The following is a 16976-nucleotide window of genomic DNA, read 5'->3' as shown; positions in this document are numbered from 1 at the left end:
TCTCCTGGCTGGTCTAACGGTCAGTGTGAACACGAGGGATGGCCGTGAAAAGTTTGCGTAGTAGCGAAAAAGAAAATGGTCAACAACACTCACAAAGGTGGCAAGCATGCCTACAAACGCGAACAACAGTAACCGGAGCTGGTTGGCAGTGGTGGGGACTGCCTTCAAAACCAGCTTCTACTGCGTAAAATAGCTACCAGAGGTTCGAAACAGCCCGCAGACTAAGGTCTTCGGCGGTGGAAGAAAAGTAGAAGAAACTACTTTTAACATCAAACCAACCTTCCAGTAAAAGGGTTGAAAGTTGTAGTTTGTCCCTAGAAGGGGCGCTTGATATGAGACAAACCGTCCTATTAATTAAACCTTCATAACAACATATCAAAACACAGCGCCTAAAACGTACGCCAACTAATGTATCAGTTTCATTGGGTGCTCCAAACATCAATATCGTCCCCAACACAACTGTTTATACAATAAAAGTATCCCATTAAGACGAGATAAGTTTTTGCTGACTTATTCTTCCAAGACGGGCCTCGCTCTCGATTCCTCTCTAATGTGGCGCACTTGTCGCAAGTGACTGACATCACCAGAACAAACGTAACACACTGCAAACATAAGGCACCATCCATTCGCGACATGGCCAGCACTCTTCTACATCGGTCATGTGAGCCACATAAACATTGTACACCACATGCAGATACAAAGCAAAGCCCTAAGGCTTAGAACACGATTTGGTAAAGTACCCGAGTAGAGTCTTTTTACTCCATTCTGTAACTTGGCTCATTTTGCCTCACCCAAACCCTTGACAAAGCAAGGCAATGAAAGGAATAATTGAACTATTCTTCTCAAAAAGGGCTATTGGACAAAAAAACAAGAGTACACATCCAACTGTAGGGAAAAAAATCACAGAACCGAACCGACAATCATATAAACAAATGAAAGTGCTCTTCCCCTAGTAGAAGAAATCAAAAGTAAAGCGATTCTTTGTCAAGTATAACGTGTCAGCAACAATCGGGCAAAGTGATTCTCTGTGTGTGTGTTTGGTTTTGCTTTTCGCTCCCGGTGCTTGATGGCCAAGTGCTCTGCTCAAGAACAGAACACCCAGAGAGAGAGAGAGAGAGTGTCACAATGCTGACATGTTCGATGTCAATTTTAACACTTAGTTCCCGCTTACGAATCGATTCTTGAGCCTTGAGTAATGTAATAAAGAGCAAAGATTTATGCCAACGGCGCACTGGCAGATTCATTGTTCTGATGCTCTGGATATAGTGAGTTCAATTTCCGAAGCGTTCTAAAGAAGAGGGATGTCAGTTGCTGTCTAGAATGTTAGGTCACAAGGATAGCTCTGTTCTCCAAATTGTAAATTTAGTTCCCGATATTCCGTAACCAGAGGAATATTTTTGTTTGAGGACCGGCTTTGATGATCTTCAAAGTCTTCAAGTCTTCCAGAACTTTCATGTTTCCATCTACCACATTTCAACAAATTTTTGGAGATAAAAAAGCCACTCAGGTGCTGGAGTCCAGAATATTAGGTCATACGGAAATCTAGTCTGCAATAATGGATATTCAGTTCCCGATATTCCAACGAGAGTAATGTTTGTCTTTAGTGATTCTGATGTCTGTCTTTGATGACATTCAAAGGTTTCGAATATTTCCAGATCTACTACAGCCTCATCTACAACATTTCGACAACTTTTTGTGGCAAATCTCAATCACTACAATCCCAACAAAACTACCGAAACTCCAAACTCAAGACTTTGGATCACGCAGACACACACCTATGTTTAATTTACTATCTCCGTTTACTCGATTTCCACCAATAAATCAAACCTAACAAAAGACTCGCGAACATTTATTGGGCCTTGTTCCCACTCCGCAGGCAAACCGATAACTCCTACCAATCGGCTGCCCATTTGCGTCACAGTCTCGGCCGCAATTCATCGCCCGACACGGCCCAGACAAGGCGCAGACAGGCGCTGACCACGTCAACGCAACGCAAGCGCTTATCACGGACGAGTGAGTGCGTCGTTTCGTGCAAAAGCAAACTCAACAGTAGCGACCAGCGTTAATCCTACGCTCTTCTGGCATCTCTTCCAGCACACCACTGGCACTGGCTAGCTGCAGTAAAACAATCAACTTTAAGTCCGTGATAAGACGTGCGAGACATCACCAACACATTCACGCCAAACAGACCGCCAGTTCCGGTGAGATAAAAGTGCTCACCTCATCATCATCATCCCTTACCTTTCGTCTTGCAACCCAGAAGGCCCGTTCGGCTTCCAGCTCCTGCTCGATTTCGCGCTCCTTCAGCCAGACCTTGTCCAGCACCTGCGCATGCTCCTCCCGGTTTTTCTCGCTCTCCGCCACGTGGATGTACGAGCGCCAGTTGCTCGAGTTGAAGCCCCAGTGGCAGGTGCGGATCTCCTGCGGCTCGTGCTGGTGGCACACGAACTTCTGGGGCGAGAACAGGCCCCGACACTCCGCACACTCGATGCAGGACTGCTCATCGTAGCTGTACAGCTCGGGCAGAAACAGGCCCTCGCCCCGCCCGAAGCACCGATGGTACACGCGGAACGATCCGTTCAGCAGCGCGCTGCCGGGCCCGCCACCCTTCAGCCGGGGGCGCAGCTCGTGCGCTTGGTGCAGCAGCGAGCTGCACAGCCGCTCCGCGTTGGTGCGCGTGATCAGCCCGCACGACTTGGCCGTGTCCGGGATGATGTTGGCGCGCTTGAACTCGGCCAGCTGCTGGTCGGTGCAGTTGTACAGGTAGATCATCAGCTCCTGGATGCTCCGGTTGATCTGCTCCACGCTGAAGTCCATCAGGATGTTGTTGAAGATCTGCGGCAGACAGAGCCGGGTCTCGCCGCCCAGCAGAAAGCACCCGATCCGCTTGCCCTCCAGCATCGTCATGTGCAGGATGCCACAGTCCGGGTCGGGCGTCGTCATGATCGGGACGCCCGGGACCGGCGGTCCCATCGGCTGTCGCGGCTGTGGCAGCTCGTCCTCATCACTTCCAGCCCGCCCACCACCACCACCACCGGAAGGCTCTCCAGCGTGGTGCGACAGGGCGTGATGTTGCGACGCCAGGTGATCGGGTGTTTCCGCCCGGCCGACCACAATCGCACCACCCGGCCCAGTCGCCGCCCCTGCCTTGCTCGGATGGACCAGCGACAGGCCCGGCCCGTGCAGACTCCGGGGCGCTTTGTCCTGGTACGTCTTCAGCACCGAGATGACGTGCGGTGGCACGTATTCCGTCATGTTTGCTGTACACTAGCGCGCCCCTCTGTATGCACTACCACTACACGCACCGCATGTACCGCCCTACTAAAACACACACTCTCGCGCACACACCAACACAGGCCTTCGCCTCACTGTTGGGAAGCTTGCAAATGCACACACTGTGCGCCAATTTCTAATGCACTCTCGCTCTCACACAGAAACACGCACAAAAACAAACAAACCAATGAGCGCGTAATCAAAATGCACGATGCCAATTCACTTTTCGTTGGTAGTATTGCTGAGGGGTTGTGGTGAGGTTGGCGTTTGGAGACACACACAGACACTCTCTCACTCACTAGATTCCAATCTTCTTCTTCTTCCTCTTTCTCTTCTTCGTATTCTTCTTCCAGTGCGCTCCTTTGGCCGCTCGTTTTATGCGCGATCGAATTTTCCTTTCCTTCGCGCACCACGCTCTCACGCACTTTTCTTCACGCAACGCCACACAAGAACGCACTGCCCGACGACCCGCACGCCACCCTTCCTTCCCTCCCTTCCAATGCACTCACAGTGACGCACAAACGCACGCACACACTCGCTGCCTTTCCTCTTCCGGTTTTCCCGGCTTCCTTTCCTTCCTTTCCGCCGATCTGCCCCGCCCTGTTCTACGGGGTGATGCTGTTTTCCAAATCCGCAAACACACACGCACACGCTTTTGCTCCGCCGCTCACGCTGGGTCGAGCGGGGTCACTTTTGCCTTGCTCATCGACTCACTACTACTGCTGCTGCTGCTGCTGCCGCGTTGCTTCTGCGCCATCGTCCTCTCTCACGACCAAGCGACCGTGCCGTGGTGGTGGTGATGGTGGTGCTGGCCTTTCATCTTACTTGCCATCATCATCGTCGTCGTTGTCGTGGTCGACGCGCGATCAGCTCGATCGCACAGCATCGCGGCCGGTGACGCTGCGGCGCGTAGAATTATTTTGGCGAGCCATCTTTTTCCCCGCCCTTCCGGTTTTCCTTCACCAACCAACCAGCCACCTCTGCGTGTTTTTTTTTTTCGCTTCCCTTTTTTTAGTAACTTTGGCTCGTCACACAACTCTCGTTCTCACACACGATCACTTCCACAACGCTTCCCGCCTTGCTACGCTCTCTGATCCATTCCTCTTCTCTATGCCGCCTCTCGTTTGGGGGCAAAACTCGCCCGCCCTCTTCTCACTGCTCGACCGCTGTTGGGGGTGCGTTTTTCAGTTGCCTATTTTGTTGTTGTTGTTGTTTTATCTTGCTTGAATTCACCACCGCTCGCGCCAGACCGCAATCAAACCTACACACACACACACGCGCGCGTCCGAACACGTCTGAAACGAATGAGAGAAGAAAACAAGAATGAAATTACATTATGCGCTCCAGGTTCGCCCCGCACTCATGCATGGCGGCAGTGTGTGCTATGCTAATATTTCAGAGGCTGCTGCTCTTCTTCTTCTTCTTCTCGGTGCACACACACACACACACACACGAACGATTCGTGGGCAATTTGACAGCGCGACAGAAAGCGAGCAAAACGGCGTTTTATTTTTGAACTTTGCATTTTCTCATAGCCTACTACTTGCTTTCGGCGCCTTTACACGCGCAAAACGTTTGCAAAGATAAGGGTGCAGCGGCAGCAGCGTGTGTGTAGTGTGGTACGTACATACACGCACACACAAACACACGAGCGCCGGTTTGGGACCACGCGACCACGCTGCAGCAGCAGCGGCAAGGAAAAACGCGTCCATTATTATCGACGCACGGTACAAGCTTCGTGGAGAAAAGCCGGTTTATTTTATTGTTTTTAATTGCAAGCACCAACAACACACACACGCGCACACGCGAGACGACGATTCTGTCTCCACAGTCGAGAGATTCGTCGGAAGCAGTTTTTAATGCATATGTCGCTTTTGTGTTCTCGCGGCTGAGTCACTTCCGTCTCCGTGTTCTTTAAAATACGCTTCATTTTCATTGTTCTGTTTTAATTGCACTTTAAAATCCATCGAAGACAACTTTCCTTTATTTATTCCTCTCCTCACAGCATCCCATGCGTCATCATCCCTCTTTACAATGAGCCGAAACTAACAGCGCGGTTTGATAAGTTTTGCAAAATGGCGGGCGAGTGAGTAGTAGGAGTCGCTTCGCTCTGCAGGGGACAACAACAAACATTGCACCATGTTTAAACAAGCGGTGGATTCTGTGAACCATGTGTCGGCTAATCAGTGTCTACCAGTGCCGTCCGGACATAGAAAAACATCCCCCACCACCCCCATAAACACACACACACAGGAGAGGTCGCAGACAGTCCCACAAAGATTGATAACAGCAGTCGCTCGTAATGTTTTTGCCTCTACACAGCACCACGTCTAATCTGGGTGATTTGAGCTTTAGACTAGAGGGCCCGTGTGTGTATGTGTGTCGGTGGAGGAATGCAAAAAACGTCACACTACACCCTCCCCCCAATTTCCCTCCCCACAAATTTCTAGTCTCACACAACAATGGTGGCGCACCAGGCACCGCGTGCGCAATTGTGCTCGTTTTCGCCACAATCCACCACTCTACCCGTGCGCTCTCTCTCTCTCTCTTTCTCTCTCTCAAGGGCCGCGCTCTCGGCACTTACGCAACTCGACTTTTATTATAATCGGGCATAGCCACACACACACACAAACGTATACGGAGACTCATTGCACGCCATCATCCCCCGTCACCCTCGTCATCCGTCATCGTCGTCACCCTTGTCGCTGCAGCTGAAGCTGTCTGCTTCAACCCCTTTTCCCGTTGCTGCAGAGGGGTTGCCATTCAGTGCGAGAGTGTACAAAAGAGCGAGAGAGGGAGAGCGAGAGGGAGACAAAGTGCCTGGGAGGGAAAGAGAGATGGGATTGAGAAGCGACGGGACAGACGGGGTGGTTTGCTCGGAATCAGTCTGTCTGACTGTCTGACCCCGTCACCGTCGCACGCACACCCGGGGATCGTCCCACCCTTCCGACCGAATCTGACCACCCCTCGCATGCCTGCTGGCTGTCCCATTATCCCTCTCTCTCTCTCTTACTCTCGGACGCTCTCTCACCGTGTTGCTCTCTTTCTCTCTGCAACGCATGCGCTCGCCTTTGACGTTTGTTAACTGCCATTCGCGACGGTTTTCGTCGGGGTTTCTCGTTTCGCCTACTACTTGCCGGGGGACTACTACTCCGCGGAACTGACTGCTGCCCCCTGTGACTGACTGTGTTTAAGGGATCGCGCACTCTTTTACTTCGCGCTTCCCCATCAACAATACACACACACACACACACACATACAACCTGTCTCGCACCCTCCCGTTTTCACACCTCGCGCGCGCGCGCGCGCACACACACACTCACTCACTCACACACCCCAGACGAATTTTTCGGGAATTTGGACGCGAGAAGATTCGACGGGCTCGAGAGTGCGCGAAATGCAACCGGAAAGCGGAAGCAGGCGGCAGAGGGTTGAAAGCGGCCCGGGCTGCGAGACAGCACCACCCCTTGGTGCTTCTCTTCCCTTCCCTTCCGCACCCTACCCCCTTCTCTTGTGTCTGGATGATCCCGCACTGTGCGCGCGTGTGTGTATGTGGCTGCGTTTGTGCGCGTTTGTCGGCCACTTTCTGCAACACGGCGGACGCGACAACACAAAAGTCTTCGCTTCCTTCCCCGTTTCCTGTCCACGCGCGGCGGGAGGCTTCCTACCCTAATCCGCACAACGCAAATTTTCTTTCTACAAACCACCCCACGAACGAAAAGCACACACACACACACACCGCACACCATGAGCACACGAAACACAAAAAAAACCCCGAGCCGAAAATGAAACACGATGGAAACACAGAAGCAGCGCGTTTGAACGGTCGCGGGCAAGTTTTCCTTCGAGAGGGCGATTTTTCCTCTCGCGTTGGCTGTTTTTTTTTTTCGACAAAGCATCACTTCTGTACGTTTTCTATCGCGACCACAGCAACCACTGGTGTGAGCAATGGGCCGATGAGTTGCATGTATGGTTGCTTCTGTTTTTTCCCCGTTTCGTTCACTCGAGGGATGAAAATGTTCAACCTTTTTTCTCCTTTTTTGCTGTTTTTAATCGATTTTACATAGCACGAAAATATGCACCAACGGCGGAAGATAGACACACACACATACACACGGCACACACACACAGGCGAGAGTTTTTGGTCGTTTTTCACATTTGCACGTTTTGCACACCCTCTCGCGGTATGTTTTTGAATGCGATTTTCACTGTTTTCATTGGACTCCCTCCAACAGTGCGCTTCAAAATCGATGCACCTTTTCCCTTGCACACTGGAGCGGGCGAGTGTGAGAATCTTACCCGCACACCAATCCCCCAGAACCCTTTTTGCCAGACACCGCCGACACCACCGTTGCCGCTCTGCCCAATACTCCACGAAAACACGAGACACCGCTTTTGCACGGGAAAAGCTCAACTCACAGCCTGTGCTTGGTCTGCCCTGAGCTCCCCCGTCCCGTCGGACAGGTGTGACAGCGCGTATGCGTGTGTGTGTGTGCACGGGTGGACACAGTTTTGCCCGTCAAATGCCCGTGCCGCCTACCTTATTCTTCGGGGAGGGTAAATCCTCTCGCTTTCGACACCACGAAAAAAAAGGTTTCTGTTCACATCGATCCCGCGGGGGAGACACACAGCCACACTACAGCCTCCCGAGATTGCGACGCGGACTTCACCACTCTTTGCGCAAATACTGCGTGTGTGCACGCTTCCTCTGGGTTTTGAATCAAGCGCGGCCCACGACGGAAGGAAAAATCATACGGCGGCCGGACCAAGTACACTCTCGACACCCCGAACAACAACCGACTGATGTGTGTGTACATGCGCGACCGACACACACCGCACGCACCGCACGTTCGCTCGCCTATTCTCGCTTTGCGTGAACCGCACACTCTTTCTCTCTGTCTCACACACGCACAGACGGCGCGACACGCGCTCTCGCTGCTCGGTAGACGGCTGCCTTAGCGCGTCGCCGTTGAATTTGCAACTGTCGCCATCCCGCTTGCGAGCTGTGCAGAATGGGGCACAAGCGAGAGGGCACAACACCGTTTTCCGACGATTTTCTGCGAAGAGAGCAAAAAAACTGCTCTCCGCAAGAGAGAGAGAGCGAGAAACGGGCGAAATCACTTCGTACAAGAAAACTGAAACAATACCTTTAATTTCAAGCAAATCATCAGCAAACAAATTTGAAATTTGATGATAGCTGAAGGGGGAAAATACTAATAAAAATGAACGCGAAAGAAAATTCCGAACGACATAACACTGTTTTTTTGGAATTAATTCTGTATTTTCTAGTTTTCTCTACGATGCGCAAATGAGCGATGGAATACAATCATTTTAAAATATTTGCTTGATAATGTTTTTTTATGATTTAACTTTCTTTCTGGAACGGAGATTTCGCCGCAGCCCTTTTATTTTTGCTTTATTTTCTTGTGCACGACCCAAACAGCACAGCTGCTTTCTCCCTCACTCTATCGCTGCAGACGCCTAAACAGAGAGGGCTGTACTTGCAAATTCACGGAACGGCGGCGTAGATTCGCTGAAATAATCACGAGCCCTTGTAGATGTGTATGTGCGTTTGTGGGAGACATGCAATCGAAAAGTGCAGTACATGTCGGTTATGCATGTAAGCAAACATTTGTTGCACGCTACTTTTAACGTTTTCATTTCTATGCAAGATTTTCAAGAGATGTAAAACTTTTCTTACCAATTACTGTTTTCCTCAAACTGGTAGATCGTTATAAATGCAGTTGTATAAATGAATGAGGCACTATTTATTATATGTTTCGATGTGGAAGAAAATCATTATCCTAGCGCATTTAAATACATTTTTCTAAAGAACAAATACTAGTAGAGGGAAGATGTTGCCTCCGTTTCATTTGATCGTCATCAACGGTTTATCCATGATCGATTTCGGCAGTCCCATCGCCGACAGAGATTTCTTCAACTTCCGCTTGACTGCAACCGGCTCCATGTGATTGCCGTTAGCAATCATTTTCCGCAAATACCGATAATACTCGAGCACCTTCGTGTTGGCCCAAACCTGCCGCAGATCGAAATCCAGCACCCGGATACTGTCGAGACTTTGGGCGCGGCTAAGCGCGACATACGCCTGGCCCGCCTCAAACACCTTCGACAGCGACAGCTCTACACAGTCCAGCGTTAGGCCTTGCGATTTGTGAATAGAAAAGGCCCACGCGAGCTTAAGCGGCAGCTGTATGCGTGTCAGCACCATGCCCGAGCCCGTCTTTACGGACCATTTTTCGTGACGTACCAGCAGCTCGCGGCGTTTAAATTTCACCAGCGGCAGTCCTTGGACAAAGTTTACTATCACACCGCGTGCCCCATTCACCAGTCCCTCGGAGATGTTGTAGTTTTTGAGCAGCATCACCTGTGCGCCTATTTTGAGCGTTAGCTTTGCCGGTGCCTGCAGCATCATGTCGAGCTGCTTCACGCTGTAGGGATCGCTGTCCTTGGCCTCGAACAGTTTAGCTTCCGTGCGGAGTGCTTCAAGCTTAGCCTGATTTATTGCGTCCACCTCGCTGGTGTGCGAGCAAAGTTGCGTCGCGAGGATGCCCTCGGTTTCGATGCGTTGACTAGCTGTTTTGCGCAATCGTTCGCTAATTTCATCGGTCACCCGTCCGATGCGGATGCTGTTCAGGATGGAAATGAACTCCTGGTCGCGCTGCCGATGCACGATCGTCAATTCGTAGGATGCTTGAATGCATTCGCGCCAGGCTTTGGATTCGAAGCAGAACCGAACCCGTCCCGATTCGTCATCTTGCTGTGCGTCCTGGGAGTATTGACCAGGGCGGGAACGATCCGGCAGACGGCCAACCGGAGGCAATTGGAAAAAGTCACCACACAAGATGAGCTGAATGCCGCCGAAGGGTTTATCGTTCTTTCTTACATATCGAGCTACAGCTTCTATTTTCTAAAATGATAGGGAAGGAAAGGAAAACCTTGGAACGAGCTTCTATCACAAAGTCCCACTAACAACTTACCTCAAAGAAATCCGCTTCTATCATGGAGATTTCGTCGATAATCAGTCTTTTACATTTACGCCATGCCTGGGCCGTGTTTGGGCGGGATGCCTTCTCGTAGCAGTTCTGTAGCGTGGCATCTCCCGTACCAATTCCAGCGAACGAATGCAACGTGGTGCCACCGATCAAACAGGCGGCCACTCCCGTCGAGGCCGTCGCGATCGTGCCGTCCGGTGGAAGCGCTGCAATGATCTTACGCAACAGGAAACTCTTGCCCGTGCCAGCCGATCCGGTAAAGAACAAGCTTTGGCCGGATTGGCTTGCGGACAGGATGCGTTTCTGTTCCTCGTTTAGCTGTATCGCATCCCCCGAACCCGCTTCGTCCACATTCTCAGACAGCAGTTTTTTCGGCTTCGGGCGATCACCTGCCCCACCATCCGACAGTCGCTTTCGCTTCTGCGACGGCGAGGGTGTTGTCAAGGAGCCCTTGCCAGTCGCCAACTTCCGCGCTCGGTTAAGTTCAGTCGTTGTCACGGGACTGACGTCATCGTACTGGTTCATCGATTTCCCCGCCAGCATTTGTGCACGGGATTGTTTCAGCAGTTCGTCTTTGCTTTTAGGTTGACCTCCTGCGCCATTGCCGTTCGAAAGCTTCACAAAGACAACTTTCAGAAACTGCACCAACAGCCCGGGCGGTGCGTTTGACAGGAACAGAGTACACTTTTCATCGTTAAACTTGATACTCGCCTTACCTTCGGCCATGAACTTTGAGTGCACCTGCACGCCTCTCAGTTTCAGCTGCATCGTGCTGGTCTTGGGTGCGGACACCTCGAGGAACATCTCCTTCAACGCGTTCCGGATGAGCCGCAGCGTCGCCTCCTTGTGGGCGAACTTTCTCGTCGTGGTACCGTGCGCATCATTCCATTCCAAGTTGACGGCGCAGGTTAACGATGCGTCGTTCGGATCCATGGTTCTAGAGACTACAGTGTGGCAAGGCGAACAATCTACACTTGTTTCAACGCGTAGCCACGCAGCTGGGACAGGACCGACGCTGTTTCCCTCCAAACGGTTTTAAAACATGACAGCTGACGGTAAACACAACTGCAATTGCTCGCTGTCATCGATAACTGGCACCCAAATTACAAACTTGAAACCGAACAACAGATGGCGCTATGCTCGTATTAAACCCATTGAAAAAAATCGAGCAGATGGCGAAATTTTGCTAGGCTCACCGTGCGACTTCATATAGTGAAATACACCACGAAATGAACTATTTGAAACATAAGTATTTCACAGATAAAGCTAATGGGTTGAGAAAATACAGCTTCCGCTTTCGATAGCCTAGCAAAATAGAGTATCTCTTTGAGATGAAACGTTGACGAAATGGAAGATTAGCAGCCACTTTCCCAAACTCGATCGAAGAGGGACGATAGTTGCCATTGCTTAGATATAAAGGCCGGGCTACATTGATCATACTCGCAAGGGTAATTTTGATTTTCACTAGCGCATCTGGCGGCGACTGGTGGAAGCTATTTTTGGTCATCCAGGGAATGGTAATGCCGGATCTCAAAATTAAGAAGTTTTTCCATCGTTTTCCATTGCAAAAATGGATGCAATGCGAGCAAAACATGTGTATATACGTTTTACAAACCTTTCTCCTCCGTTTTTAGTAAAAAAACATGGAAAAATAACGTATTTTCTGAAGCGGCTCCAAATTGTTTGGCAAAATGCTTCGGTCAGCGGCCGCCAGATGCGCTAGTGAAAATCGAAATTACACTTGCGAGTACGATCAATGTAGCCCGGTCTTAACGGTTACTTTAATTTATTTCATGAGTGTCCTGCTTAATTATGCGTAAAATATGGGGAAATGTTAAAAAACCGTTGACAGTCGGCTGACAGCTCTATTTAAAAGCATGCGTTTACATCGGAAACTTGATTTTTGAAAATTTCACAAAAATCCCGTAGCTTGCGGTGAAAAATTTCAGATTTTTTTTTGCATAGAAAAACATGCCAAGTAAAAAGCACATATTCAATAGTTGGCAGGGAATCGAAGTTCAACCAGTGAGTTCTGATTGTATGTACATATTAACACATGTTTTTACCGTATCTAAATTGCTAACAACCTTTGAACGAATGCTCTCCCATACTCATTGATCCCAAAGTTAAGTTGAAATACTAAAATACATAGTTTTTTTCACATGTCAAAGATTAGTGCCATTCTGCCTACAACGGATGACAAAAATTGTTCGAAAAAGTTTCACTGTACTCTGCTCGATTTTCGTCTAAATTAAACTATTGAATTCTTACCTCTTTTCGATTCACGGGTCTTTTTTTCAGCCCCAAATACAGGCGTCCCCCGAGTTACGACCCCCTCGAGTTACGACGATTTGCAGATACGACGATTTTGATTTTGACAGTTAAAAGTTGTCATTGACAAGAAATGGATGTATTTTTTGGAATTTCTGGGCTAATAACCGTTATACACACATTTCTAAAGATTCCACAACTACTCTATCTTGAATATCTATATTGTGTACGTCTTTTAAAATATAATTATCACATTATCGAACATTATTTTAAATAAAATATACGATATCATAGATTCCAACTCTTCAACTTCGGTTATAAACTTTATATTCATAGATATTCGACATACGACTTTTTCGACTTACGCCTTGCTTTGGGACATTTTTTCGGTCCCAAATACAGTCGTATCTCGGGGGACACCTGTACAGTCGTATGTTAAGGGTCTCCTCGACATCAACATCGCTTGAAGTGGAAATATGTGCAAACCCTCAGTACAATTTGGCCCTATAGTGAGAATTATATGTCATCGGTACACCAGCTACGTGAGCAGTGAGATACATAAAATTTGTTCTTTGGGAATCGGCTCTTCGGTTCGGCTTTTGCTAATTGCGTACGCGCGAGCAAGAGAGAAACGTCAAACACATCGCGAGCAAGCGAGACACCACAGCCCGAGCACGTTTTGTTTCTTTCCCCCCTTCACAGCAGCGCACGGGCTCGAGTTCGCTTTACCCCAACGTTAAAGGTCCGGCCGTATAGTACCGTTCAAAAAAATCTCAACTTTCAACAGCGTCGGGTGTGCGTGCGTTGATTCCGCAGCGCGACGGGATACAAAGTACAGCAGTGCAGAAACTTGAAGTGTACGGATTATCTGGAGTTAAATTACTATACACAGAGTGCCTCGACCCCTCGCAGTGCGTTACTACGGCATTGAAGAAACGGGGGAAAATAGAATCTAAAAAGCAAGTGATGCAAGAATCAGCCTGTTTGCCGTAGAGGAAGAAGAAGCGTGTGTGCGTTGCGAGCACTGATATCTGTTTGTGTGCGAAACATCGCATCAGTGTGATGAAATCATTCCCATCCTGCTCCTCCTGCGCGGCCAAACGATCGGATTAATTTCCTTGCAGAAACGAATTAAAAAGTGTAAAAAGCAAACTAGTACACAACAAATCGTGTGTGCAAATCGGTGCTTCTTGGTCGAGTGTATAAAGTGCGTGTGTGAGTGTTGGCCAATGTGTGTGCTTTCTTGCAGAAGAGAAAAGTAAATTTTGCAAAGAAGAGTGCCAAAATTTCGTACAAGTTCTTGGAAGACGGTGAAAATTAGAAAAAAGGCCCCGCAGCCCGCAGGTGTGTGTCGGCTACGATCCGTTTTCGTGTATCTTTCGCTGTGTTCTCACTGTTTGCTGCAACCGATCCGGATTTAAATTTTTTTTGCAGATTGCAGGCAGCATCTGGTGAGTGTCGGTTTTGTTGTTGTCGTTGTTGTCGTTGTTCCTGTTCTTTCTTGCTTCTCATCGCCTTTCTTCCGGTGGTGAAATTATGTATCGCAGCCAACTGGGATGGAAAGCATTCCTCGCACTGGTCGCCTTCGATCACTTTGGTACAAGCCCGGTGCCCAGCGTGGGCAATGAAATAATGCATTTTCATGTTACATCTCCTGGGTGTGTGTGTGATAGTGGTGTGCCCCGTTATAACTTTTCATCCCCCGTTGGCTAATAATGATTAATCCATTCACCTTGTGGCTCCGTATGCAAATGTGCAGTTTGCAATGTCACACAGATTGCAGAAAATTGAGACCCATTTCGACCAGTCATCGTCGTCATCGATCGTCGTCTTCGCTCGTGGCTCGTTCAGAATGATCGCGCTTGTGAAGTACATAATTGATCGTACGTGTGTATGGTTCCGCTAATGATCGGTGGACATTATTAATGGTCCTTTATCACGGCTAAACCTTTCGCAGTTGTAGTACCTTCGACTGGAGCAGGCCGAGAGCATTAAACGACGATTTGCTAACCATGATTGGGGTTATTGAACGGCAAGGCAAGGGGCTAGTTTGCTAAGCTACCCGCCAAGGCAGTCCATTTGCTGATGGCAGACAATTTGTTTGATACACATCTAGATAAAGATGTATGTTAAACGCATTTTTTATGGTCCATCTAAGCGCTTAAAACGTTTTACACGCCAGCTGGTCCGATACACCAATCACGTTAAGCGATCTATTTAAATTGATAGAAGGAACTCGTTGCAAAAATCTTGATATTTGTTTGCCACCTTTTTTGCTGCTGCTTCCGTACTGCTTTATTCTAACATATTCACCACTCAATTCGGGTGTATGGCCTCCTGTCGGCTCATTACCACATCGTTAAAAGCCTGCGCGTGGTTTTAAGGTGGGCTGATTTGCTGTTTGCCTTTTTTGTTGTCTCGCTGTTGTACTGCTGTGTGTTTTCCCCTGTTTGCGGTGCACCCTGAGTGCTTCTCGTCCAATCATTCAAATCAATCCGCAGCGAGGCGGCAGTATTTATTATCTAGTGCCGCTGGGTTTCAAAGGCAAGCATTATCGCTAACACCAGAGCAGTTCGCTTGTCAATCAAGGCGATGCGATAATGATACAGCCCCCATAATGATGTCGATAGTGTGAGCTTAACGCAACGAGCAGCACCACTACTAGAGCACGGCCAATCGTGGGCGATGTGCTATAAGAGCACCTTCCTTACGCCGCCAGTTTTAAGAACCTGCTCGAAGCTTTCGAACACCATTTCATGAATAATTCGCGCTCTAGTGATGCATAAAACAAAAACCCGAATATCCTGACGATTTTTTTTATTAAACTCTTATTCCTTCTCTCCCTGTGTACACTTTTCCTTTTTCTGACACTCAGGATTGGGTGTGTGTGTGTGTGTCTGTGCTGTTTTACTTTTGCTTTAACTTGCATGCTCAACCTCCTCCGCCACCGCCGCTGAGGGCAATAGCGTGTCTCTTCGTGCGTTTGCGTTTCCCTTTGCGCAAGACGCGAAAGAAAGACATCGACGGTGGTAGCAGCAACGAACCTCTCGGGGGAATAAAAAATCCCCCAAAACCCGGCTTGGCTCGCTTGCTGCAAGTGAGACGAGCAGCAGTGCAATGAACCGCTTTTCGCCAGAATATCTTCACCTCGGATTCGATTCGGTCGCTCAGTCTTGTCCGCAGAAAAAAGGGAATAAAACGAGGCCACAAGCGGCCAAGCGTCCTCGTGAAGTTTGGGGCGTCGTTTTGTGTGCTCCTTCTTTTTTGTGTGTGCTATCTTTGAAGTCGCGTTTTTCTTCCCAATTTAGCAGGAGCATCTTTTCCCGGACCCGAGCCGAATTGTTTCAAGGTTGAGACGGTTTCATTTTTATGGCAACTCTTTTTTGGCAATCGAGCTTGCAGGGAAGAATGCAGCAAAACCGACCAAAAGAAGCGAAAACCGGAACTGAAGCTTACACTCTGAGGTTGAGGTTTTCTCCACGGTAGAAAGGCACTGGCCGAACTGTTGGCGGCTGTTTAGTTTGATCATTGGCCATTGGATCGAATGCACGGCAAAGAACGGACCGCTCAAGGAGAGGGGAGTGTTGTTCTTGTAATAGTTAAATTGGTTGTAAATTAAGACCACGTTTGCTTGATTCTAGCGAATAGAAGCTCTTTCTTCCCGCGATTTTCTTCCCGCTTTCCCATCTGTTTTCCGTTTTCGGGATCTTACGTACACTTTGTGTGCAATTTTCTGTTCAATTCTCACTTTTTTGATGGGAAATCTCAGCGCGCTAGCGGAACATGAACATAATTTTCGGGGTTCGTTAGGGTTCTAATGGGGAACGGAATTTGATGGCAGACTCGTTTCATTTTTTGCTGTTGTTGGCGGTGGTAATGATGGGTGGAAAGGTCTCTAGCATCTTGTTGAATTGCTGCAAGAATGTTATTATGACAAACCATTACAGAGTGCTTCGGTAGTTCGGAAGTAAAAAAAAGAACGATTTTTCTCTAGGAAAGCTTTACATTCGTTCGTTGGGAGAAAAATTGTTCCCCATTTCCACAGCACGACGAGAAAACCCCCCATTAGCTACATTTTTCTACCAAGGTGTTTTGTACCAAGGTGAACCATGTTTTCCGACTGTTTTGTCAGATAAGCAGGTACATTTGATCGTCATTAAAATGCCACCAGAGCTAACAAGCAGTGTTAAATGGCAGACCAGGTGACCAGGAGTAGGATAGCCGGGGAGGAAACGGAAAGGAAAAAGAAGAGCTGTAAATATTTTATTGTGATAAAATGCTAAAATCTTTTTCCACTCGGTCAACACAGGCTAACGGCCGATGGTTTTGTCTTTTCAATGTTGGGTTCGCCCTAAAGGTTAGTTTTCATCCGGGCTATCTAAATTAACTCGGCCGATAGAACAAGCTAACCTATTAGTG

At 48.7% G+C, this 16976-nt stretch overlaps 2 protein-coding genes across 3 annotated transcripts in view; both read right to left on the bottom strand.

Annotated features, from left to right (window-relative positions):
- The window catches only part of LOC120905111, a 119383-nt gene extending 111143 nt beyond the window's left edge, over positions 1 to 8240 (bottom strand). Inside the window, exons 1-2 of one of the 2 annotated variants that reach the window (XM_040315833.1) lie at positions 7814 to 8240; positions 2242 to 4568 (exon numbers count right to left, since the gene is read on the bottom strand). In XM_040315833.1, the coding sequence (XP_040171767.1) occupies positions 2242 to 3255 (1014 nt within the window). In that variant the 5' untranslated portion in view covers positions 3256 to 4568; positions 7814 to 8240. Of the gene's footprint in view, positions 1 to 2241; positions 4569 to 6304; positions 6326 to 7813 lie in introns of those variants that run through there. The other variant, XM_040315834.1, reaches the window with a different exon arrangement.
- Positions 8241 to 8977: 737 nt separating this feature from the next.
- Positions 8978 to 11567, bottom strand: LOC120903790 (ATP-dependent DNA helicase PIF1). The gene is made up of 2 exons (XM_040313404.1): positions 10272 to 11567; positions 8978 to 10201 (listed from the first exon to the last, which is right to left on the bottom strand). Exons 1-2 carry the CDS (start codon positions 11217 to 11219, stop codon positions 9143 to 9145), a joined length of 2007 nt encoding a protein of 668 aa, XP_040169338.1. The 5' UTR covers positions 11220 to 11567; the 3' UTR covers positions 8978 to 9142.
- Positions 11568 to 16976: the final 5409 nt, after the last annotated feature.

The sequence above is a fragment of the Anopheles arabiensis genome, chromosome 3, assembly GCF_016920715.1.
Source record: "Anopheles arabiensis isolate DONGOLA chromosome 3, AaraD3, whole genome shotgun sequence".
In the NCBI taxonomy this organism is placed as follows: Eukaryota; Metazoa; Arthropoda; class Insecta; order Diptera; family Culicidae; genus Anopheles; species Anopheles arabiensis.
The sequence above is the reverse complement of the archived record's forward strand: the minus strand, read 5'-3'. Positions and strand labels throughout refer to the sequence as shown.

What these genes read in the sequence shown, in the direction of transcription:
- LOC120903790 (XM_040313404.1), bottom strand. Translation starts at nt 11,219, where the DNA reads ATGGATCCGAACGACGCATCGTTAACCTGCGCCGTCAACTTGGAATGG. An exon ending in TAGAAGCGGATTTCTTTGAG is followed by an intron (nt 10,202 to 10,271) that starts GTAAGTTGTTAG and finishes CTATCATTTTAG; the next exon opens with AAAATAGAAGCTGTAGCTCG.